Raw genomic sequence first — 23690 nt, 5'->3', positions numbered from 1 at the left:
TATACATGCTACACTACATGCTACACTACACCAGTGGTTCTCGAGCTGGGGGGGGGAGCCCTGGGGGTCTCTGCTCCGCAAAAAAGTTCAACTTGGGTACAAAATAAGTGGCGGGATATCTTTTGTACATTTTTTTGTTTTTAATTAGTTTTTTCTTTGGCTGGCTGCACAAATGTTTCCATGAGGTACAAACTGTTTCTCACGCGACTGTGAAGCCTCTTTAAATCGCAACGTCCTTGCAGCCAACGGACAAAATGTCGTCTCAGGTGTAGGCCATTCCGTTTCAAACACGATTGCGGATGTTAGGATGATCAGAGCGTGTTTGTTTGCATGCTTTTTTATGCCACAAGTGCGACGATGTGTGGTTAATGCAGTAACTACGAGAACATTTAAATCCAGATCGTAGCCTATAACGATATAAAAGACCGTTCTAAATCATTGGTCGTAAACAACGCGCTTTCCAAGAGTAACCAGCGAGATGAGCAAATTACATGACGCATACAGTGTCCGTTGAATTGTAATTAATTTGCTTGCAATTACTTCCGCTAGTAGTTAGGACACACCTCGCTATAATGGACAGTTGGTAAACGCAATATTGACGTGCATTCATTGATAAGTTTATTTCCTCATTACCACGTCGCCAAAATCGCCATCACCCAATGACAGAGCATTGCAAAATAATTTTCGATAATAATAACAAACATGATGAATGCGTTAAAGCCTTGAAGTTAGCGGGCCGTGAAGTCGGTGCCGGATGAAGCCAGTGTGGGGCCTGTAGCATAAAGGGACCCTACATTTAAAAAACACAAATATCAAAACACACGCATTTTCAGCTTGCATAGTAAAGTAATTGTATTTTTTAATTTGCTATACAGCCAAATATTACGACAAATCTCTAACCTTAAACACCCGGTCGTTCATAAAAGTCGAAGGCGGTATAGTACTATAGTAATAGAACAAGTGCAGAATCACTGAACCGGAATTGATGGCTTTAAAGCATTTAGCGCGGGGCCCTTAGCTACATTTGTAGCCACTTTTGCCGCTGGGATAATGCGGCACTGAGATCAGCAAACACAGTCGCAGGGGGCAGAATCAATCCCACTGACGGAGTCAATCAGCGTGACCAAGAGGCTCACTTTATTGAGTGGCATGCCCAGCCTGCAAAAGCGGTCCAGTCACGTGGTGGTGCCCAAACACAACACGAAACTCGACACAAAACAGAAAATGTCAACAGGCAACGTTTCGGTCAACGGCCCTTCTTCACGGCGCACGAGAAGCGTTTGTTCGTGAGAAGAAACCGCCACCCTCGTCTGGCTGCTGTCGAGCCCCGTGAAGTCGCCTTTAATGGCACGGCATTTGGCCATGAAGTAGGCCCGTGTCCTGAAACGTTGCCCATTATATTGTTTCACTTTCAAGGCACCGTGGTTATTCAATCGCCCTCCGTTCGCGCTGCGGTTACAAAAAAAACGAAACAAAAATCACGGCGATATTTTAATCGGTGCGAGAGTAGGGGTATAAATACAGTGAGAATGTAAATAGGTGATTAAGTGATGTCGAAAAATACGAAGATATATATAAAAAATATATAAGTAATAAATTAGGGTTGGGAAGTTGACTTTATACAGCCATGCGAATGCAGGTCGTGCTAACGGGGAGCGGGGTAATGGACCACGTTTCTACAAGAGCCTTCAGTAGGCCTCAGGTTCACTTGTTGACACTTCGTGTGATAACGATGATGATGACGACGACGATGACAACGATGATGACGATGACAACGGCGATGACGATGATTATGACGACGACAATGATGACGATGACTACGGCGGCGACGATGATGATGACGATGAGCGAATGAGCGTGGAAGGAAGCCTCTGCGTCAAGGAGGCCGTCCCGTCCACACTTCAGATCCTCACCAACCCACCGCCGTCCACCTTTACAAGTTTGCCGATACTTTTTTCTCAAGCAAACGTAGCCGTTGTACACACACTGCACTTGCCCGATGATTGGTAAACACTTCCCCTGTGACGGTACATCATGTGGAATAAGGACAAAGATCTCCCCCCCACCCACCCTGTGTAGCCTTGCGCAGGCTGTTGGGGCAAGTGCTGTCCGCAAGCGCCTATGAAGGCCGGCACGGCATGCGAGGAGGTGGTGTGGCCAACACCACGCCCGGCCGCCTTTGTCTCCCTAGTGGTGATGTTTTACACGTAGCACCAGGTACTCATTTGATGCTGAGTCGACCTAGGGGAGGCCCAGAACCGATTCAGATAATGGTCTTCCTTAATGCGAACCGGCGCTCTCCACGTCACAGGTGCCGTGTTTCACCAATCATCAGGCGCGGTCGGCATGCGACTTCAGCCGTGTTTGAGCGGAGAGCCAAACCCAGTGTCGCCTGCTGCTGAAGGAGGAGCAGGTCACATGATGGCAGTACAGCAAGTGGGTTTTGTGAACCATCCCCTCACGGATGAACCTCGCAATCCCCATCGCCGTGGCGTTAGCTTTCTCCGGAATCTCCCAATCACCAACCACGCGGAAGCCAAACTTCAGCAAGTTGCCCCGTGTAGCAGGACCCTCCTGCACAACGAGTCTTGAGCCTCGGCGAGGCTGACCTGGATCTATATAAAGTTGCACCGAAGTGGTGTAATCGTCATCTGCAACTCGAACTGGACGTTACGCATATACGTGAAACCTCACTCCGTGCGCGGCTTCTTAAAGACTAAACCAGCATCATCGCCGGCACCGCAGCTCGCGTATGGAGACACCGAGACACCGAGCACCACTTACATTGAGCTAACCGCACAACAACTTAACAACAATTACGTTTGCAACCACAACGTTTAATTGCAGACCCGCGGCGATCCACTGCTGGATGAGGGCCTCCTTCCCCCGTGCCGGTCACGGGGATTGTTTGTTTGACCATACTTCACCACGCTGGTCGGTCTGACGATGGCTTCGAGGGAGAATGTCAGTCGTGCCCAGCGGGTGTGGGGGGGGGGGGGGTGTGCGCTAACCGCAGCGCCACCGCTCCCCGCGTCCAAATTGCGTGCAAAGATACCGTGAGTCATGTGGACATTACCGGAGCCATTTTTAACCAAGACGCGTTTCGCTTTACGCGAGTTGGGTGAGCGCTGTATATGCGGCTAACGCTGACGACAAAGGGGGGGATTGGTTTTCCACGTCCCGGTATTGAAGGAGGCGCTCGCTCGACTGGCCCTGAGCCAGCGGTTGAGCTTTCCACGTTCCCATGACAAGTGCTAGTCTATCCATAGGACAACACACACAAACAGTGAGCACTCCGCGCATTATACAATTTAATAAATAATCACCGGCACGTCAAATCTGTCTGTCCGTGTGGGAAATGTCGTTCTTTTTGCTCAGTCCATCATTGGCCATGTCGGCCTTCCAGACCAACACTGAACAGAGGCAGCAGCGTTCGTCTTCAGCGGACGATCACGTGAAGAGGTTTTCGACCGCTCTTAAGGCTCATCGGCAGAGCGCGGCAGGCTAAACCACACAAACAACAACAACAAATAACCCGACGCCAGCGTGCGCGGGCTGGAGAAATCGTCGCGGGGCTGGAGAAAACGTCGCGGCAACGTTGCTGCAACGTCGGATTGAACGTTGGACAAAAAGTGAACGCCTGAGGCGTGGCGGCCATTGCCGAGCGTCCCACATTGAAGCGACGACGACGACAAACATCAACAAACATCAACAAGCCGGCATTGCCACGCGACAGCAGCGAGCGAGCAAGCCGGCTCACAGCGCCAGCGCGTCCCTCGCCCCGCGCGCCGGGCCGCCTCCGGCCGCCCCCCGCACTCCGTCGACACCGGCGGCCACCCCGCAGCGGTAGAACCTCACGCTCCGGCCGCCCCTTCCGTCGTCTTCGCCGCCGCCGCCGCCCTCCTCGTCGGACGAAGAGGACGACGACGAAGAGGACGACGAGGTGCGCCGGGACGCGAGGGCCTTGCCCGTGCCGTCGGCGAGCGTGCCCGAGCTGTAGGCCTGCATGCACTCGCCGATGAAGCGGCTCATCTCCGGCACGGCGGGGTTGACGAGCGAGCGGCGCTGGGGCCCCGAGTTGGCGCGCTTCACGTGGTGGTAGCGCGCCGTCGCGTGGTGGCGCGGGATCGGCAGCTCGTCGTCTTGCAGTTGCTGCTGCTGGTAGTAGTTGTTGTTGTTGTGGTAGTTGTTGTTGTTGTTGTGGCGAGGGTTCGACGCGGACACGTCTTGGTGGGAGATTGCCATGCGGCGCCGCCGGCCGCCGTCCGCTTCCGCCGCGTGGCCGTGGTGGTGGTGGTTGTGGTGGTGGCGACGGCGCTGGGCGGGAGATCCGCCGGGAGTGGCGGCCGCCGAGGCGCTGGGCAGCGTCGGCGTGGGGCACAGGCAGCGGGCGTCACGGTGCGGCATGAGCTCCCACGTCGGCGTGGTCGCCTTGCGCCGCGCCAGGTCTGCCGGGGGAGAGACGCAGGAGGAGACGTTCAGACGAACGTCCGTTCAGTCCATCGCACGGACACACAAGACGCATGGACAAACGCACGGACGGACAGACGCACGGACGGATTGGCGAAAACCCCCTCGCTCGGCCACCACCCTCGTCACGTGGAGTCCACCTCGGGTCCCACTGGCGGCTCGCCGACGCTGCTGACCCCGGACGCCCCAGGCTGGCGGCCTCCCTCGCAGACTTTCCCCGCTGCCACACGCGAACCGCGCCGGTACGAGGCCATCGCGCGTTTCCCGCCGGCCCATCTCAGTGGAAGGAGGAGCTGGCGCCTGCCAAGCTGCGCTGTGCTGGCTCAGCACGGCCTCGGCCCAGATCGGTTGCGCAGTTTTTTGGGAGGTTAGATTGGGTAGGAATAAAGGTGTCGTGAAACCCGACACCACCCGACACAGCCAATTAGGAAGGTTTGTCACGTCAACAGAACGTGCCAATTCGTTACTGGTTCAGCACGCCGGTGTGTTGGAGAGTAAACCCACAACATTTACAATTGGTTGCAAAAGCCGATGTGTTGAACTAACTAAGCTCCATAAGCATCGCCGTCTAGCACCACTTTCGTCACTGCTGCCACCGCCGCAGCTACCACCACTACCACCACCACCACCGCTGCCACCACCGCTACCACCACCACCACTGCTACCACCACCGCTACCACCACCGCTACCACCACTACCACTGCCACCGCCACCACCACCGCTCTCAAGCGTTATCCCATTATCCGGGTCCACCACTCGGCCTTCTGTCACCGCACGTACCGGGGCGAAGTGGCCGCGACGAGCAGAGCGGCCCGGCGCCGAGTGCCACGCGGCGCCCTCCGGCGGCGCCGTCGGCGGCGGCGACCGGCGGCGGCGGCGGCGGTGGCGGCATCGCCGCCGCCGCGCGGATCCCGGCCGCGGCTCCCTCCGCGTCGCTGTCCGCGTCGCCGGGGTCGCTGTCCCGTGGGTCGCTCCCGCGGCCGCTGTCCTTGCCGCTGATGCCGTCCGCTTCGGTGCACACGCGCCTGGCTCGCGAGACACGGGGGGACGCGATGATGACGACGACGACTACGACAACTACGACGATGACGAGCTGCCTTAAACGAACCGTAGCAACAACTTCAACAACGACACCAGGGACGGCAGCCTTCTTTAGGGCCTCGTCAGACCAGAGAACGACGCCAAAAGGCGAACAGGACAAGGGCAATGCCACTATCAGGGCACTGAGAGCTCGGGGTGAGCAGCTACAACATGGGACCTCTTTTGCCAGTGTCGTTGTCTCATATCATTTGTCCCATCTGTATGGGATCGAGCGTTGCCTCCACGCATGCGTGGGGCTTCTACGGTTTGCTCCCGCGTGTATAAACGATGCTCGCTGACAGGCTGGAAACATCTTACTGTGTAGAGAACTGCAGAGCAAGGTATAGCAATCGGGTTTACCCTTCCTGGCAATAAAGCACTGGCAGGAAAGGTCCCACATTGCAGTTGATAGCGCACGCTCATCGCCTCGTAGCCTTCCAGCTTGGTCTGTGGCGATTGTGAGATGCAATTTTCACGAACGATGCCGCCGTTTAAAATTAATCACGAGTTTTTTTTTAAATCTTGATTTGAAGCTTTCGTGACTGCAGGAATCCATACTCTTTGGTTATTTCAGTAAAGTCACATATACATACGTGACTTTACCGAAAGAACGACCGTATATTCAACCATCACCAACATCACCATTGCCTTCATCATCGACATCACCAGCTTTATCACCGTTATCATCAATCGTCAAGATCATCATCACCACCACTGTTTTCAGCAGCAGCTGCGGTCGATGCGTTCCAGGCAATCTAAACTCGACTACGAACTAAAGTATTGAGGCGAGGCCCACAGAGTTGCTCTGTAGCTCTTGCTCAGAAGCGACCTGGCGGTCACAAATGACGGCACAACAACGATGACGACTCCCAATCACGTAGAAACTTATCGCAGCCAAATACTCTAAACGCGTGGTGACGTTGATTCCAGATGTGGAGGGAAAACCCGGAGGACCCCGATAAAAATCCACGCGATCACGGGGAGAGAGAGAGAGATGCAAACTCCAAATATACAGCAGCAGGGGTCAGGGTCGGGATTGAACCCTCGACCTCCTGTAGACCAGGCGAGGTAGTTAACATCTCACCACAGAGAGAGAGAGACACGCAAACTCCAAATATACAGCAGCAGGCGTCAGGGTCGGGATTGAACCCTCGACCTCCTGTAGACCAGGCGAGGTAGTTAACATCTCACCACCGTGGCGCACCCCGAAAGAGAGAGAGACACGAGAGAGGTAAAGGTACTGCTGTATGTTTGTTGGACTTCTTTCGCACCGTACGTAGTGGCCCTACCGTGCTGATCGGAGGTGCAGGGGCAAGCGCCGAGTCTTGAGTTCTCGAGTGGATACCCGCAAAGTACAACTTGACCATCGCAGTGCTAGTCCGAGACAAAACTACGACGGCTGCTACCCCGTGGTTGTTATGCCGTGATGCAGAACTCCGCTTAGCACGGCTCGCTACGTTCGGTGGGGGAGAGGTTGAACGTGCACACAAAAATATATAGAGACACACATACAACTCCGGCGCAATCACCTGAAGGCGTCGGTGGGAAACTTGAGGCGGTGTTCATTGCTGGGCATCAGCTGCTCACGCAGACACAGGGCGACAGCCGGGCGGGCGTCATGGCCACGCGGCGACACAACGGGGACACGGCGCAAAGGTCAAGGGGTCATCGTGGGGCCAATGCCGCCGCCTCCACAGCACAGGGTCAGGAGGCGTAGCGGTCAACTCACGGCCACCTCGCCTCGGACAACTCAGCTTCAAATGAGTACCTGGTGTTGCGGTGTGTGTGTCCCCCAATATCTATGATAATGACGGCCTTGTCATACGTCAATGATCGACGCCGCCTTACCAAGGCATACATGGCGGCGTTGTCTTTTCATTCTGATAAAGTCCAACGATGACGATGAGGACGATGTTGATATTGTCACTCAATGTGTGACATCACAGTTTATCGCTACACATCACCGCTACGAACGCGTGAGCAAGTTGTACCCCCACGCAACAGACGGAGCCAACCGTGCTAATCGGAGATAACATTGACACTGAACGTACGATACCATCATCACCATCATCACCATCATCATCACCATCAACATCACCACCATCATTATCACTATCATCATCATCATTGTCGTCATCACCTCGGTGCTACCTCTCCCCCGTATCTCTCACCGTCTCTCTCACCGTATCTCTCACCGTCTCTCTCACCATCTCTCTCACCCCGTATCTCTCACCGTCTCTCTCACCGTCTCTCACCCCATCTCTCTCTCACCGTATCTCTCACCGTCTCTCTCACCGTCTCTCACCCCATCTCTCTCTCACCGTATCTCTCACCGTCTCTCTCACCGTCTCTCTCACCGTCTCTCTCACCGTATCTCTCACCCCGTCTCTCTCTCACCGTATCTCACCCCATCTCTCTCACCGTATCTCTCACCGTCTCTCTCACCCCGTATCTCTCACCGTCTCTCTCACCGTATCTCTCACCGTATCTCTCACCGTCTCTCACCCCATCTCTCTCACCGTCTCTCTCACCGTATCTCTCACCCCGTCTCTCTCTCACCGTATCTCACCCCATTTCTCTCACCGTCTCTCTCACCCCGTCTCTCTCACCGTCTCTCTCACCGTATCTCTCAACGTATCTCTCACCCCGTATCTCTCACCACGTCTCTCTCACCCCGTATCTCTCACCGTCTCTCACGCCCTATCTCTCACCGTATCTATCTCACCATCTCTCTCACCCCGTATCTCTCACCGTTTCTCTCACCGTCTCTCTCACCGTCTCTCTCACCATCTCTCTCACCCTGTATCTCTCACCGTCCGTCTCACCGTTTCTCACCGTCTCTCTCTCACCCCCTTTCTCTCACCACGTCTCTCTCACCCCGTATCTCTCACCGTATCTCTCACCGTATCTCTCACCGGCGAGCCGTACCGCGCCGCAGCGCCAGCGGCCGCCGCCGCAGCGCTCGTGGCCTCGTCCCAGCAGCGGAAGGTCCGCATCGACCCGCGGGCCGCCCCTCCGAGCGCCGGGTAGCACGCCGGCAGCGACTCCGTCTCGTCGGCCATCCAGGCGTGCTCCCGCGCGATGTCGACCTGCGAGCCTCCCCCCCTCCCGCCCGACGTCTCGGCCAGCAGGCGGGACAGCCGCTCGAGCGAGGCCCTGGCCCCGAGGCCCAGCATGACGTCGGGCGGCGGGGCGCCGACGCCGCCCGGCTCGGACGACGAGGGGAGGCCGCGCTCCGCCTCGCCGCCACCGGCTCCGCCGCCGTTCTTCTCGGGCTTCCGGCAGTACGTGGTCTCGGCGGCGCGGCAGTTGTAGGTGCGCATCTCCTTGTTCTCGCGCTTGCACACGACGGCCACCACCACCATGGTGATGAGCAGCACCGAGCAGACGGCCGCGAGCGCCACGATGAGGATGAGCGGCAGCCCCATGAAGAGGCCGCCGTCGTCGTCGTCGTCGCCGTCGTCGCCGCCGTCCCGGTGGTAGTGCGCGGGGATGATGTCGGTGAGCACGACGTGGATGGTGGCGAGCGACGACAGCGACGGCTTGCCGTGGTCCCTCACCTCCACCAGCAGCTCGTGGCTGGCGCGGTCGCCCTCCGCGAAGTCGCGCGTCGTCGCCAGCTCGCCCGTGTCCCCGTCGAGCCGGAACAGGCCCCCGTCGTTGCCGCGCAGCAGCCGGAAGGCGAGCTTCCCGTTGTCGCCGGGGTCTTCGTCCACGGCCTGGATCCTGGCGAGCTGCGCCTCGGCGGGCGTGCTCCACAGCGCGTACACCGTCGCGTTGCCGCGCCGGAGACGCGGCCGGGAGACGGCGGGCGCGTTGTCGTTGCGGTCCAGCACGTCCACGGCAACGGTGGCCGTGGCGCTGAGCGCCGGCGAGCCGTGGTCCCGCGCCACCACCTCGAAGCTCAGCGACTGCAGCCTCTCGTGGTCGAAGGGGCGCAGCGCCCGCACCTCGCCGCTCCGCTCGTCCACCGACACCAGCGCCGCCGCGGGCAGCCCGCCAGCCTCGCCCGCGCCGATCGAGTAGCTCACGCGGCCGTTCTCGCCCTCGTCGGGGTCGCGGGCCGACACGGCGAGGATCGGCGCGTTGGCCGCGTTGTTCTCCGACAGGGACGCGCGGTACGACGGCGCGCCGAACCGCGGCGCGTTGTCGTTCTCGTCGGCGACGATCACCGCGATCTCCTTGGAGGACTCCAACGGCGGGTGCCCGGCGTCGCGCGCCACCACCGTCACGTTGAAGCGGCCGGCGCGCTCGCGGTCGAGGGCGTCGCTCGTGACGAGCGCGAAGCCATTCTCGAAGGACGGCCGCAGCGCGAAGGGCCCCGCGCCCCGCAGGACGCACTCCACCCGCCCGTTGTCGCCCGCGTCGCCGTCCGCCACGCGCACGAACGCCACGAACGAGCCGGACGGGCGCGACTCCCCGACGGTGACGACCGCCGGGGAAGACGGCGCGCCGGCTCCGGCTCCGCCGCCGTCGGTCGGCGCCGAGACGAATATCTCCGGCGCGTTGTCATTGTCGTCCAGCACGGCGACCGTCACCTTGCAGTGCGCCGCCACGCCGTCCGGGCCCATGTCGCGCGCCTCCACGTACAGCTCCTCGACGGCGCGCCGCTCGCGGTCCAGTGGCGCCGCAAGCCGCACGACGCCCGAGAGCGGCTCGACGGAGAAGAGGCGGCGCGCGCGCTCGCCCGCGTGCCGGCTCAGCGCGTACGCCACGCGCCCGTTGGTGCCCTCGTCCGGGTCGATAGCGCGCACGCGCGCCACCTCGGTGCCCAGCGGCGCGCCCTCCCGCACCTGGGACGACACGGAGGAAGGGGGGGGGGTACAGGAGGGCGACCGTCAATCGCCGGCATCGTATCGAGCCCCACGGATTTCCGCGAGGCTCAACCGGGACGCGTGCAACCGCGCCGAGGCTCGGCACGGCTAGGGGAGTCGTTTTTTTCCACCGCGCAAAACCGAGTCGTGCCACAACTTCACGAACTTCTTTCGCACCGTGCGTAGCCGACCGTGCTAATCGATGACACGGCATCTGTGCGTGATGCACCAACCATCGCTGCTGCTGCTGCTGCTGCTGCTGCCTGAGAGCGCTGGATCACTACAGGTGTAGCCACCACCACCACCTACCGCCGCCCGGTCACGTGCCCCCTTAACCAGTGACGAGTTAGAGAAAACAAATATTGAGCTATAAATTCCAGATGATGTTGTCGCAAGCCGAACGACGCTGGCTACCCCGGCGTGACACAGCGCCAGAGTAATTAATCACGACAGGAAGCCGTCTCTCGTGCGCGCATTTGTGGTGTTTTGTTTGCAGATAACGAACGTGACCTAGGAAGTAGGCGGAGTGATTCACATCTCCGAATGAGGATCGTGACGAAGGCCACGCGATTCATCATCGGCGCCCGATGGTTGGGGCGAAGTCGGGGGTGCGGGGTGTGTGTCATCACCGCGAGCGGATTCGCACGGCGCACGTTTCGAGGAACGAGACGCGAGTGGCAAGAAGGTCAAGGTCCGCGATGGCCAGCTGAGCGACGTGGCCGCTACGGCCCTCCCTTGGCGACCCTTGCTGCGCCCGCTATGGCTGCCCACCGCAGTGCTCCTGCATTGCGAGGCCCGCGGGGCCACTGGGCGGCCCCCGGTGACCTTTGTAATGCGGCCCCCGACGTGCGGCACCCCGACAATGCACAACATGTGCGGCGGCCCCTCGCACCGCTGATGTCTTATCTGCGAAAGTGCCCCCCCCCCCCCTCTGAAATTTAGTGTGGAACGCTGGCGCGCTCCGCAGTCCCCGGACTGGAGGACAAATTCGTCACTCTGGGAACTCCCTGGACGGCAGCAGCAGGCAGCAGCAGGCAGCAGCAGGCAGCTACCTGCTGCAACTTCCAGCGAGATGTCCGCACGGACCTGATCGTTCGACGCTCCAGCGGCATGAGCGAGAGGAGCTGCTGCTACCTGCTGCTACCTCCTTCTGCCTGCTGCTGTTGCTGCCAGTTGCTGCTGTTTGCCGCTGCCTGCTTCTGCCTGCTGCTGCCTGCTGCTGCTGCCTGCTGCCTGCTGCTTTTGCCTGCTGCTGCTGCCTGCTGCTGCTTGCTGCCTGCTGCTGCTGTTTGCTGCTGCTTCTGCCTGCTTCTGCCTGCTGCTGCCTGCTGCTGCTTGCTGCTGCCTGCTGCTTCTGCCTGCTGCTGCTGCCTGCTGAAGCAGTGATAGCTCGGCCGCATTTTTCTTCATCACGCGACAACTTCGCTGTCGTGGATTTGCGAATGGGTGTTACGAGACACACGCACGCACGCGCGCTACTGTTTGCTCGCTCCGCGGCGATCAGACCCAACCGAACAAAAGAATTACGAATCCGTTTGCAGTCGTTTGGTCAATCCGTTGCTGGCTGAAGGCCTCCCCCCCATGCCGTGCCGAACCAGGAATCCATCTCAGGCTTTAGGTCGGTCCCGCGCATTGCCTAGCGGCAGAACGGCCGCATCTCCGCGACGGATTCCTGCCAAGTTTGCTACGCTACCTTGCGAGCCTTCGTCTGACCCTGGGAGTGGCCCGCCGGGCCACGGCCACACCGAGAGATGAGGCTCGGCTGCGACGCAAGCAGCGTACGGATGAGTGGGATGAAGCGATAGATAAACAGCGTACGAGAGAGATGAGAGAGAGACCTCGAGGGGCCTAGATAGAGATCAGTGCGATGCACCGGAGATAAGAGGGAGAGAGATGGGGGAGAGACCTGGAGAGGAGAGATATAGATCAGTGAGATGAAACAACAGATAAACAAGAAAGAGAGGGAGGGGAGGGAGGGGGGCTGGTGAGCCGCAAGAGTCGAAGGCAAAATGAGAATGGAGACCGCGGCGTGCCCCAGCGTCGAGATGTCGCGACGCCGGCTCTCCGACGTGCCGCCTGCCGGCACGCGGCCGCTTTCTGTGACGCTGCCCGCCCCCCCGCCCACCGTACAATGAAGGGCGTGCGGTTAATTGTGTCGTAGCATCAACGGCACCGCCGCCCAACGCTGCCTCTGCTGTCCCCACCCCCTCCTGCCCGCGAGCGGCAGCCCCTTTATGAAGGCCGGCACGGCAGCAACACGACTGGGTGGCCTCCCTGGTGGCGATGTTTTACGACACACCGCCCCAGGGGAGGCCCACGGATCGGTTCAGCGAATCGTCACCGGTGCCGGTGGTGGCCAGCGATCGGGAATCGGACTTGGGTCTCTGCCGCGCCGCCGCTTCCCGCGCGCAGGGGTCAGAGATAGGGGTCATGGGGTCAGAGATAGGGGTCATGGGGTCAGAGATAGAGCTCATGGGGTCAGAGATAGGGCTCATTAGGTCAGAGATAGGGGTCATGGGGTCAGAGATATGGGTCACGGGGTCAGAGATAGGGGACATGGGGTCACGGTCAGCGAGCAGTGCCTCACCTCGACGCGGTAGTGCGGCCGCTCGAAGGCCGGCGCGTTGTCGTTGGCGTCCAGCACGCGCACCACCACGCCGCACACGCCCACCCGCGCCGGGGAGCCGCCGTCCGTGGCCGTGAGGCGCAGCCGGTGCTCGGCCTGCCGCTCGCGGTCCAGCGGCCTGCGCAGCACCAGCTCGGGGAACCCTCCTCCTCCTCCCCCTCTCTCTCCGTCGTCTCCGCCGTCGTCGTCGCCGTCTCCGCCGTCGTCGTCGTCGCCGCGAGACACCCTCAGGTAGAAGGCGTCGCTGGCGCTGGCGTTGAGGGCGTAGCGCAGGTGCGCGTTGGGCCCCACGTCAGCGTCGTGGGCCGCGGGCAGCGCGAAGCGCGTCCCGGGCCGCGCCGACTCGGACACGGCGACGCGGGCGCAGCCTTCTTCTTCTTCTTCTTCGCCGTCGTCGTCACCGTCGTCGCCGTCGTCGCGCCGCGAGCTAGCATCGAAACGCGGCGCGTTGTCGTTCACGTCCAGGATGTCGAGCACCACGCGCACCGCCGAGCGCCGCGGCCTCTCCAGCACGGCGTCAAGCACCACGGAGCACGCCGCCGGCTCTACCCGGCCGGCGGCGTCGGGGCCTCCGACGGCGGCCGCCGCCGCGCCGGCGGAGAGAGACGCCGGTGGCGGCGGCGGCGGCGGGGCGACTTGGGCGGCCGCGGCGGGGCAGAGTGCCTCGCGGTCGAGGCGGCCCAGCGACACGAGCTCGCCCGTGGCCTCGCGCAGGCGCACCAGGAGGCGCAGCGAGGAGGAGGCGGCGCCGCCGGGGCCCGGCGGTGGCAGCAGCCGGAACCCGCGGTCGCGAAGCTCTCGTGGCGTCAGCCCCAGGGCCTGGGCCAGGCTGCCCAGCACGGAGCCGGGCGGCTGCTCCTCCAGCACCTGGCGAGGGCGAGGCGAGGGGGAGGGCCGGCGGGGGGGTTGAGAGGCGCCAGACCACCACTGACCCAGCCGCTGGGTTCTAATCCAGGCATTGGATGGGGTGGGCTGTGCGAGTGGAGTCTAAACGTACCTCCTCTGGCCTATTGATTACCGTTGGGCAATCCAAATAAAATCTGCGATGCACGTCGGATTGCCTGTTGACATTTCCCCAGATTTTGCACGTAATTTGGATGATCAGTTTTTTTCATGTAGCTGCTGCTGCCCAAAAGTTTTTGGAACCCACCCGGTTTGTTTCTTGGCATCTCCATTCTGCTGCCATCTCTCTCCTCGTTTAAACCGACTCTACGGTTAAAATCACTAAAGTCTGAGCGTGAAAGTGATTTTACAACCAAATTGCTATTATTATTCTTCACTTGTTTTTTTAAATGTGTAAATTGTGGAATGATTTCATGTTGCCTGGCAGCCGAATCACCCTTCAAAAAAGAGACTCTGAGCTCAATGGGCTATCCAGGGCACCACAGTGGTGAGATGTTAACTACCTCGCCTGGTATGTGGGAGGTCGTGGGTCCGATCCCAACCCTTGACGCCTGCTGCTGTATATTTGGAGTTTGTGTGTCTCTCTCTCCCCGTGGTCGCGTGGATGTTTTTTCTCCGGGTCCTCCGGTTTTTCTCTCCACATTTAAAAACGTGCATTGACGTTGTTTTGATTATTTTGTCGCTTTAAATGTTCAAATGATGGGCCACTTCGTTCAAACTCTCATTTGTGGCCAGGTCGCTTCTGATAAATAAGCGAATACCTCAGTGGCCCTTATCTGGCAAATTAGACATCGTGAAAGAGTAATAGTCATAACATTTCTGATGCTGATGCATGTGCGTGGAACTTGGTTCAACGCCGTACGTAGCGGACCGTGATAGTCGGTGTGGGGGGAGTGGGGGGGGGGGGCGCCCGTGCTTAGAATCGAACCTGGAGCCGTAGTTCCGTGAGGCTGGCGTGGCAGCAGAGCAGCGTGGCGAGGCAGAGGGACACGAGGCGGAGTCCTCGGGCTGCTGCCATCGCTCTCCCTGGAGTCGAGAAAGAGAAATATGTCATTTAAACAGGAGGCGGGGGGGGCACATAAAGCAAAGCATTGAAAAAAAACAAAAAAAATCGAAATGATGAACGAAGCAAAGTGCCGACTACACCGAGCATCTTCTTGTTTCCTCTGATCGTACAAAAAAAGGAGAGAGGGAGGGAGCGAGGATGGGAGGGAGGGTGGGAGGGGGGAGGGAGGGTGGGAGGGAGCGAGGATGGGAGGGAGGGGAGGGGAGGGACGGGGGAGGGTGGGAGGGGGAGATGGAGAGCGAGAGGGGGGGGGAGATTTACTTGGACTAAGCCCCAACAATTCCAGCCCCTCCCCCCTCCCTCCCCGTGTGTGTTGTGACAACACCGCGCGCTCTGCAGCCGTCCGTCTCCGCGGAGTGAGAAGGAGCGAGAGCCGCCCCACCCTGCCCCATCCACCCACCCTGCCCCATCCACCCACCCTGCCCCATCCACCCACCCTGCCCCATCCACCCACCCTGCCCCATCCCATCCACCCACCTTATCCACCCACCCTGCCCCATCCACCCATCCCCCCATCCCATCCACCCACCCTGCCCCATCCACCCATCCCCCCATCCCATCCACCCACCCTGCCCCATCCACCCATCCCCCCATCACATCCACCCACCCTGCCCCATCCACCCATCCCATCCACCCATCCACCCTGCCCCATCCACCCATCCCATCCACCCACCCTGCCCCATCCACCCATCCCATCCGTCCATTCCTCTTTATTGGCGCATCGCCCCCAAGGTGGCGGGGCAAGCCACCGTGGAGTGGGTCGCGGGCGCGGTGCTAATCCGAGCAGGGAGCCGCGTCTGTGCGAGTCGTGGGAGGTGACCTGGGCAGGTGGGCACAGTGCCAGATTATCCCAGCAGCAAAAGTGGCTGCACGTGTAGTAGCTACTACACGTGTAGTAGTAGCTACTACACGTGTAGTAGCTACTATACTACATGGTAGCTACTACATGTGTAGTTCGTAAAAGTTGAAGGCAGTATAGTACTATAGTAATAGAGCAAGTGCAGAATCACTAAACCGGAATTGATGTGTAGTAGCTACATGTGTAATAACTACATATGTAGTAGTAGCTACTACACGTGTAGTAGCTACTACTACATGGTAGCTACTACATGTGTAGTTCGTAAAAGTTGAAGGCAGTATAGTACTATAGTAATAGAGCAAGTGCAGAATCACTGAACCGGAATTAATATGTGTAGTAGCTACGTATGTAGATATGTAGTAGCTACATATGTAGTAGCTACTACATATGTGGTACTACATGTGCAGTAGCTACAGGCCCCGCACTTTCAAGGGCCCCGCGCTAAATGCTTTCAAGCCATCAATTCCGGTTCAGTGATTCTGCACTTGCTATATTACTATAGTACTATACCGCCTTCAACTTTTACGAACGACTGGGTGTTTAAGGTTGGCGATTTGTCGTATTATCTGGCTGTATAGCAAATGAAAAAATACAATTACTTTACAATGCAAGTTAAATATTTGTGTTTTGAATATTTACGTGTTTTTTTTTATTTTATTTAGGGCCCCTTTATAACATCGTGCTACAGGCCCCGCACTAGCTTAATCCGACACTCGGTCGGCATGTGTTGATGGTTGCGTGTTGAATGTTGGAGGTGGGTGAGGTGACAGACGTGAAGGTGGGTGGGTGGGTGTCGAGATGGGCAGATAGGCAAGTTGACATGTAGGTGGGTGGCTACGTTGGTCAGTATGTAGGTGGGTGGCTTGGTTAATCCGTGGGTGGGTGGATAAGGGTGGGTTGGTAAGTGGACTGGTGAATGGATAGGTGTGTGGGTAGGTTGGGGCAAGTGCTGTTAGTAGCGAGTAGCAGTATCTATGAAGGCCGGCACGGCACCTTTGTCTCCCGGACCGCGATGTTTACTACACACAGCACCAGGTACTCATTTGAGGCTGAGTCGACCTAGGGGAGGCCCACGACCGGGTAAGATAATATAATCGTCACTTTGTGTTGGTGGCCGTGAGCGGGAATCGAACTCGGGTGGCCTAGTTAGTAGCGCTGACCGCTACCAGACCGCTCCACCCACGGCGTGCAGTGTCAAAGATCCCCCGTGTAGCCTTAACAGACTGTAGGGGCAAGTGCTGTTAGCGAGCACCTATGAAGGCCGGAACGGTACACGAACGAGGGGGTGGGTGGCCAGCACCACGCCCGACCGCCTTTGTCTCCCCAGTGGCGATGTTTACACACCGCACCAGGTACTCATTTAAGGCTGAGTCGACCTAGGGGAGGCCCAGTACCGGTTCAGATAATCGTCACTGGTGTTAGCCGTGAGCGGGAATCGAACCCGGGTCGCCAAGTTCATAGCGCAGCGCGCTAACCGCTACGCCACCGCTCCCCAGCGTCCCACACCGTGTCACAGACATGCCCATGATCAATAACAATAACAACCACAGCCATAATTCCCACACAATGACCCTCCGTCAGCACTGATTGAATTTGACGCAGCATTGTGCATTGTTCCCGTTCAAGAAAGCCACTAAATTTAAGCTCAAAGGTAAATGATTGTCGCGACGCGGCCCTTTGACTGGATTCTGTAATTGTGTTTCTCCCGCAGGAAGGAAAATAGATGAACTTGTGAGAAATACTCGTGAAGGTGAACTCTGCAGTTAGGGGATCACACCTCGACACTGTGCACAGATTTACTGTGTGTGTGTGACTGTGTGTGTGACTGTGTGTGTGTGACTGTGTGTGTGTGTGACTGTGTGTAGTGGTTAGCGCGCTGCGCTATGAACCTGGCGACTAGGGTTCGATTCCCGCTCACGGCCAACACCGCCAGTGACGATTATCTGAACCGGTCCTGGGCCTCCCCTAGGTCGACTCAGCCTGAAATGAGTACCCGGTGCGGTGTGTAAACATCGCCACTGGGGAGACAAAGGCGGTCGGGCGTGGTGCTGGCCACCCACCCCCTCGTGTACCGTTCCGGCCTTCATAGGTGCTCGCTAACAGCACTTGCCCCTACAGTCTGTTAAGGCTATACAGGGGATCTTTGTCTTGTGTGTGTGTGACTGTGTGTGTGACTGTGTGTGTGTGACTGTGTGTGTGTGTGTGTGACTGTGTGTGTGTGTGTGACTGGCCACCCACCCCCTCGTGTGCCGGTGTCCGACCTTCACAGGTGCGACTCGCCAACAGCACTTGCCCCAGCAGTCTGTTAAAGGCTACACGGGGGATCTTTGTCTTGGCTGACCGCGTGTGTGATGTGACAGCCGAGGGCTGGTGGATGTCACGTGGAGACGTTTGCTGTCTGCTGTAATTTAGACGTCAGTCACGAGCTCTTTGCAGCCAAGGCCTCGCTCACATCTCAACACTTCTTTTCTCAAAAGTGGAAAAGTGGCTCTGGGCTACGAACGATCTAATAACAATTATTATATCACGATAATGATGATCACGTGCTTCATGCGTCACAGAATGTGTGGATCGTCGCACTCGGGCGATGCCACGTCACGTGGTCATCGGCGTCGCCCGGTTTTTTTGTGTGAACGGCATTGAATGGCTTAGATCGTAATTGTCGCCGCTTGTTTAGCTACCAACAACAACAAGAACAAGAAAACAGACATGAAATTAAAAAAAATCCTGGCTAAATGTTTGTGAGATTTAAACAAACGACGATTAAAATCCGTGAATAAGTAGCTGTTACCGATTAGTCAGACTGTGTATTTATACGGCAGGAGGAATCCGATGAGCTATAAAGCTCGTTTTTCACAGATGTTCAGGCCAGGGACGAGTCAGAAAGTAACACCAACAAACAGTTTTTAAAAAAACACAAAAGTAGTTGCAAAGTAAAGGAGAGGTAAGCGCATCGCAATGTGTTTTTTTAGTGAACTACATTTTTATTTTACCAAGTAAAGCCGATTTCACCACTCCGACGAGCGCGGTTGGCTATGCATGGTGCTGAAAGAGGTTCAACCTTCATGCATCAGACTCAGGCGTTCATTAACTGTTATCACTATTTAACGATGTTTATTTTTGCCAGGCGTAAGGCCCCCAATGGGCTGTGCAGCTCAATCTTTTTTGCAGAAGCGACCCATCACAAGTGTTTTCTATTTATTTTATTTTATTATTTCCCTTCTACGTGACTTTACCGAAAGGACAAAGAATATGAATCCCTGCAGTCACGAAAGCTTTAAAACAAAATTTGACGTTTAAGTGATTATAAATGTATGTGTATGTATGTGTAGGTACAGCTGGTGGTGCATCTGCCAGTCATCTCAGTCAGCCAACCCATGGCACTTGCTGGGTCTGTCCCGAGACCTCCTGCACCTAGCCTGGCACAGTAGGGGGGTACAGCTGGTGGTGCATCTACCGGTCATTTCAATATCGCTCAAGTTAATATCGCTTCGATTTGCATTGCTTAGATTGATATCGTTTAGATTAATATCGCTTCGATTAATATCGCTTAGATTAATATTGCTTAGATTAATATTGCTTATATTGATATTTCTTAGACTAATATCGTTTAGATTAATATCGCTAAGCTTAAAATTGTTAAGCTTAATATCGCTTAGATTATTATAGTTGAGATTAAAATAGTTTAGATTAATATAGTCGAGATTAATATATTTTAGATTAAAATAGTTTAGATTAATATCGCTTAGATTAATATCGTATCGCGGAGAGAGAATGACATTGCAGAAACTCTCCCACCAAGCGAAGCCAAAAGTATCACGATGCTTTTTCCCCCAGGAATGGTTCTGTAATTTTTTCGGGTGTTTGACCAATTCATTGATCGAGTCTAACATTTAAGATAAATGTATACATAAGTCGAATGATAAACTAAACGCGCGGTTAGCAGACAGTCAAAAGGGTTCTTTTTGTTGCTTTTGAGCATTCCATGACCCACAGAAAACATTTCCCGACAAAAAGGTTTTGGGGATTAAAGCGGACCATTACCGAACGCTGCCCTATAATAATGCCGATGAAGAAATAGATGATGATGATGATGATGATAAACCCAAAATTACCGTTCGTGTGAATCTAAAGGTGCCGGGGGTCAATTGGCACCCGCTTTGTCACAGAAAGCCGCGTGACGGCACGTGCGGGGTGGTTACCGGCGATAATTGCCGTCAATTGCAGCCCGCGAGAGAGTGGCTCTTCATGCCGGGCTGACGCAAAGCAGAGTTGAGCCGTGGTGGCCAACCTCATCTGAGACATTCCACCAACCAGCGCTCCAAGGTTCTCTGTTTACACAAAGGCGGCTGATTGTTGCAGGCCGCCCCTGAGCGCGTGCACACAGCCAGTGTCGGATTATCCCAGTAGCAAAAGTAGCCACACGTGTGTAGTAGCTACTACTAGATATGCAGCTACTACACACGTAGATATGTGGTAGTAGCTACTACACGTGTAGTAGTAGCGACTACACATGTAGTAGCTACTACACATGTAGTAGTTACTACTACACATGTAGTAGCTACTACATATCTAGTAGCTACTAAACATGTAGCTACTACACATGTGTCTACGGGCCCCGCACTTTCAAGGGTCCCCGCGCTAAATGCTTTTCAAGCGATCAATTCCGGTTCAGTGATTCTGCACTTGCTCTATTACTATAGTACTATACCGCCTTCAACTTGTATGAACGACTGGGTGTTTAAGGTTAGCGATGTGTCGTATTATCCGGCTGTATAGCACAAATGAAAAAATACAATTACTTTACTGTGCAAGTAAATTTTGTATGTATTTTAACATTTGTGCTTTTTAAATGTAGGGCCGCTTTATAACAACATATGTTACACTAGCACACACACACACATAGATGGACTCTTGCACATCGACGTTGAGGCCACGCGTGGCAACATTCACGCCCCCGTACGGGGCACTCAACAGCAACAATCAACTGCGCAGAACCAACTATGCACAACTAACTATTCACAGCCGACTATTCACAATCAAGTGTTCAGAACCAACTAACTATTCACAGCCAACTATTCAAACCAACTATTCACAACTGACTGTGCACGCGCCTATTTACAAACTGGTCATCCGAAAATATATATATATTTTTTAATTGAATTATCATCAGCCGCTCGCCCCACACGGTGTAAACTATTAAGCGAAACTATTTTTACGATTGAAACAATTGTTTTTATTTTACCAGGTAAAGCCCACTGAACCACTCGGCTCTTTGTCAGAAGCGACCTGGTTACCACAAACAATGGCTCAATCAACTGGCTTATCACGTGGGGATCTATAGCAGTAGACAAACTATCTCAAGTCGCGATGTTGAGTCTAAATGTGGAGGGATAAAACCAGAGGACCCGGAGAAAAATCCACACGACCACAGAGAGAGAGAGAGACGCAAACTCCAAATATACAGCAGGCATCGTCAGGGTCGGGATTGAACCCACGACCTCCAGTAGACCAGGCGAGGTAGTTAACATCTCACCACGGGGAGAGAGACACGCAAACTCCAAATATACAGCAGGCATCGTCAGGGTCGGCATTGAACCCACGACCTCCAGTATACCAGGCGAGGTAGTTAACATCTCACCACGGGGAGAGAGACACGCAAACTTCAAATATACAGCAGGTATCGTCAGGGTCGGGATTGAACCCACGACCTCCTGTAGACCAGGCGAGGTAGTTAACATCTCACCACCGTGGCGCGCCCAGAGAGAGAGAGAGACGAGAGAGGTAAAGGTACTGCTGTATGTATGTTGGACTTCCTTCGCACCGTACGTAGTGGCCCTACCGTGCTGATCGGAGGTGCAAGCGCCTTCAGCTCGAGTCTTGAGTTCTCGAGTGGATACCCGCAAAGTACAACTTGACCATCGCAGTGCTAGTCCGATACAAAACTACGACGGCTGCTACCCTGTGGTTGTTATGCCGTGATGCAGAACTCCGCTTAGCACGGCTCGCTACGTTCGGTGCGGGAGAGGTTCAATGTGCACACAAATATATAGAGACACACATACAACTCCAGGGACAATTAGCACGCAAAGACAACGCAATTGGTTGATCACGCGTTGAACAAACCCAACGCGTTCGTCATTCACATCGCTGTGCGTGGCCTCAAAATAATACGATGATATAACATACGACGTTTCGGGAAATGTCCCTTCTTCATAGCACCCAGACTGCAGAGAGACTAGTGGAGAAACCGAGGGGATAATAGGAGTTGGAGACCGCTGGGGTGGTGAGATGCTAACTACCTCGCCTGGTCTACAGGAGGTCGCGGGTTCCATACCGACCCTGACGATGCCTGCTGCTGTATATTTGGAGGTTGCGTGTCTCTCTCTCTCCAGGGTCGTGCGGATTTGTCTCCGGGTCCTCCAGTTTTCCCCAACCTCCACGTTTAGAATCAACATCGCGCGTTCAGAGTATTTGACTGGCTCTCATTTTCTCCGTGATTGTTTTCTTGTAACAAGTCCGAGAAGTCGAACTAGCGCTGCTTGGCTTGAGTTGCACAACGATCTTTAAACCGCCTACCAAAGTCAACTCATGCACGGGTCTTTGTTAGTAACATTAAATAATAATCCTAATAACAACGACGTCTTAAACGCATCCGTCAGTGATACGTGGCTGCAGTTGCCCTTCTTCATCGCACGTGCACGCGAAGGGCCAGTGACCGAAACGTCACCCATTATTGTTGAGACTGCTTAAGCATCAAGTCCTGAAGCAGCAGCAGCAGCAAGTCTTCAGATGCTGCTTCTGCGGCCGTCTGGAACGCTCTCTTCCTTCCGACATTAGGAAGCCACAGGAGCTGGGCACTTGTAAATCATCATCATCGAGCTTTGACAAACTAATTCCTCTAGAGCTGCTTTTTGTTGTGGCCTTCCCCCGCACCTCCGATTAGCGCCGTTGGCTACGTACGGTGCAAACGAAGTTCAGCATACGGTACATACATAGTTGCAAAAGCCACTGTTTCCTAATCACCAGACATTTGGTGAGTGAATGACACCGCTGCAGACAGATTGACGCACAGGCGGACGGACGGACGGACGGGCAGAGCTAACAATGCATCGATGCCTTCACGAATTAATGTAAAAATGTAAAACAAAAACACACGCGCACACACATTACTTTACCTTGTCAGAGATCTTCGTAACCGCAGAGACACGGAGATGAACACGAAATGAATCTCACGCGAGGAGTGGGAGTTTAGAGGCGGGCCACGATCCGCGCAGGTATGCCGAGCATTCCTCCTTGCGGGCGAAATAAAAAAAACAATGAAATAAACAAAACTCTTAGAGGCAACTTTTCCTGTTCGACAACCCCACGCCGCAAGAGATCTCGGCGAGCGATTTGTGGAGGTGCAGCTCCCGTCCGGGGCTGTTGGAGGACCTCTCCGCTGCTGCCACTGCTGAGTTAGAACCACACTGACTGGGAGCGGCGTGGGCGCACGGAGGGACTTTGAGAAGGGGGTTGATGGCCAGTCACCCACCAAGCACCACCCCACGAGGAAGGAAACGACGAGCTGCAGGGCTGGGCTTGTTGCTGCTGGCGCTTTGCTGCTCGTGACGAATTGTCATTGTTCTTGTGTGCGTGTGCGCGTGTCTGTGTGTGTGTATGTGTGTATGTGTGTGCGTGTATGTGTGTATGTGCGTGTCTATGTGTGTATGTGTGCGTGTCTGTGTGTGTGTGTCTGTGTGTGCACGTGTGTGTGTTTCTGTGTGCGTGTCTGTGTGTGTGTCTGTGTGTGCGTGTATGTGTGTGTATGTGTGCGTGTATGTGTGTGTGTGTCTGTTTGTGCACGTGTGTGTGTTTCTGTGTGCGTGTCTG

At 55.8% G+C, this 23690-nt stretch overlaps 1 protein-coding gene across 1 annotated transcript; it reads right to left on the bottom strand.

Annotated features, from left to right (window-relative positions):
- Positions 1-3756: 3756 nt before the first annotated feature.
- LOC144736291 (protocadherin gamma-A4-like) lies at positions 3757-23314 on the bottom strand. Its single transcript, XM_078618940.1, has 9 exons — positions 22997-23314; positions 14822-14919; positions 12952-13857; positions 8454-10343; positions 7080-7129; positions 5251-5495; positions 4634-4690; positions 4243-4448; positions 3757-4086 (listed from the first exon to the last, which is right to left on the bottom strand). The coding sequence occupies exons 2-9, from the start codon at positions 14909-14911 to the stop codon at positions 3757-3759; spliced, it is 3774 nt and encodes a 1257-aa protein (XP_078475066.1). The 5' UTR covers positions 14912-14919; positions 22997-23314.
- Between the last annotated feature and the right edge of the window lie 376 nt (positions 23315-23690).

Source organism: Lampetra planeri, chromosome 60 (assembly GCF_965212315.1).
Source record: "Lampetra planeri chromosome 60, kcLamPlan1.2.h2, whole genome shotgun sequence".
Lineage (NCBI taxonomy): Eukaryota > Metazoa > Chordata > Hyperoartia > Petromyzontiformes > Petromyzontidae > Lampetra > Lampetra planeri.
Note: the sequence above shows the minus strand (reverse complement) of the source record. Positions and strands in the feature narration are given on the sequence as shown.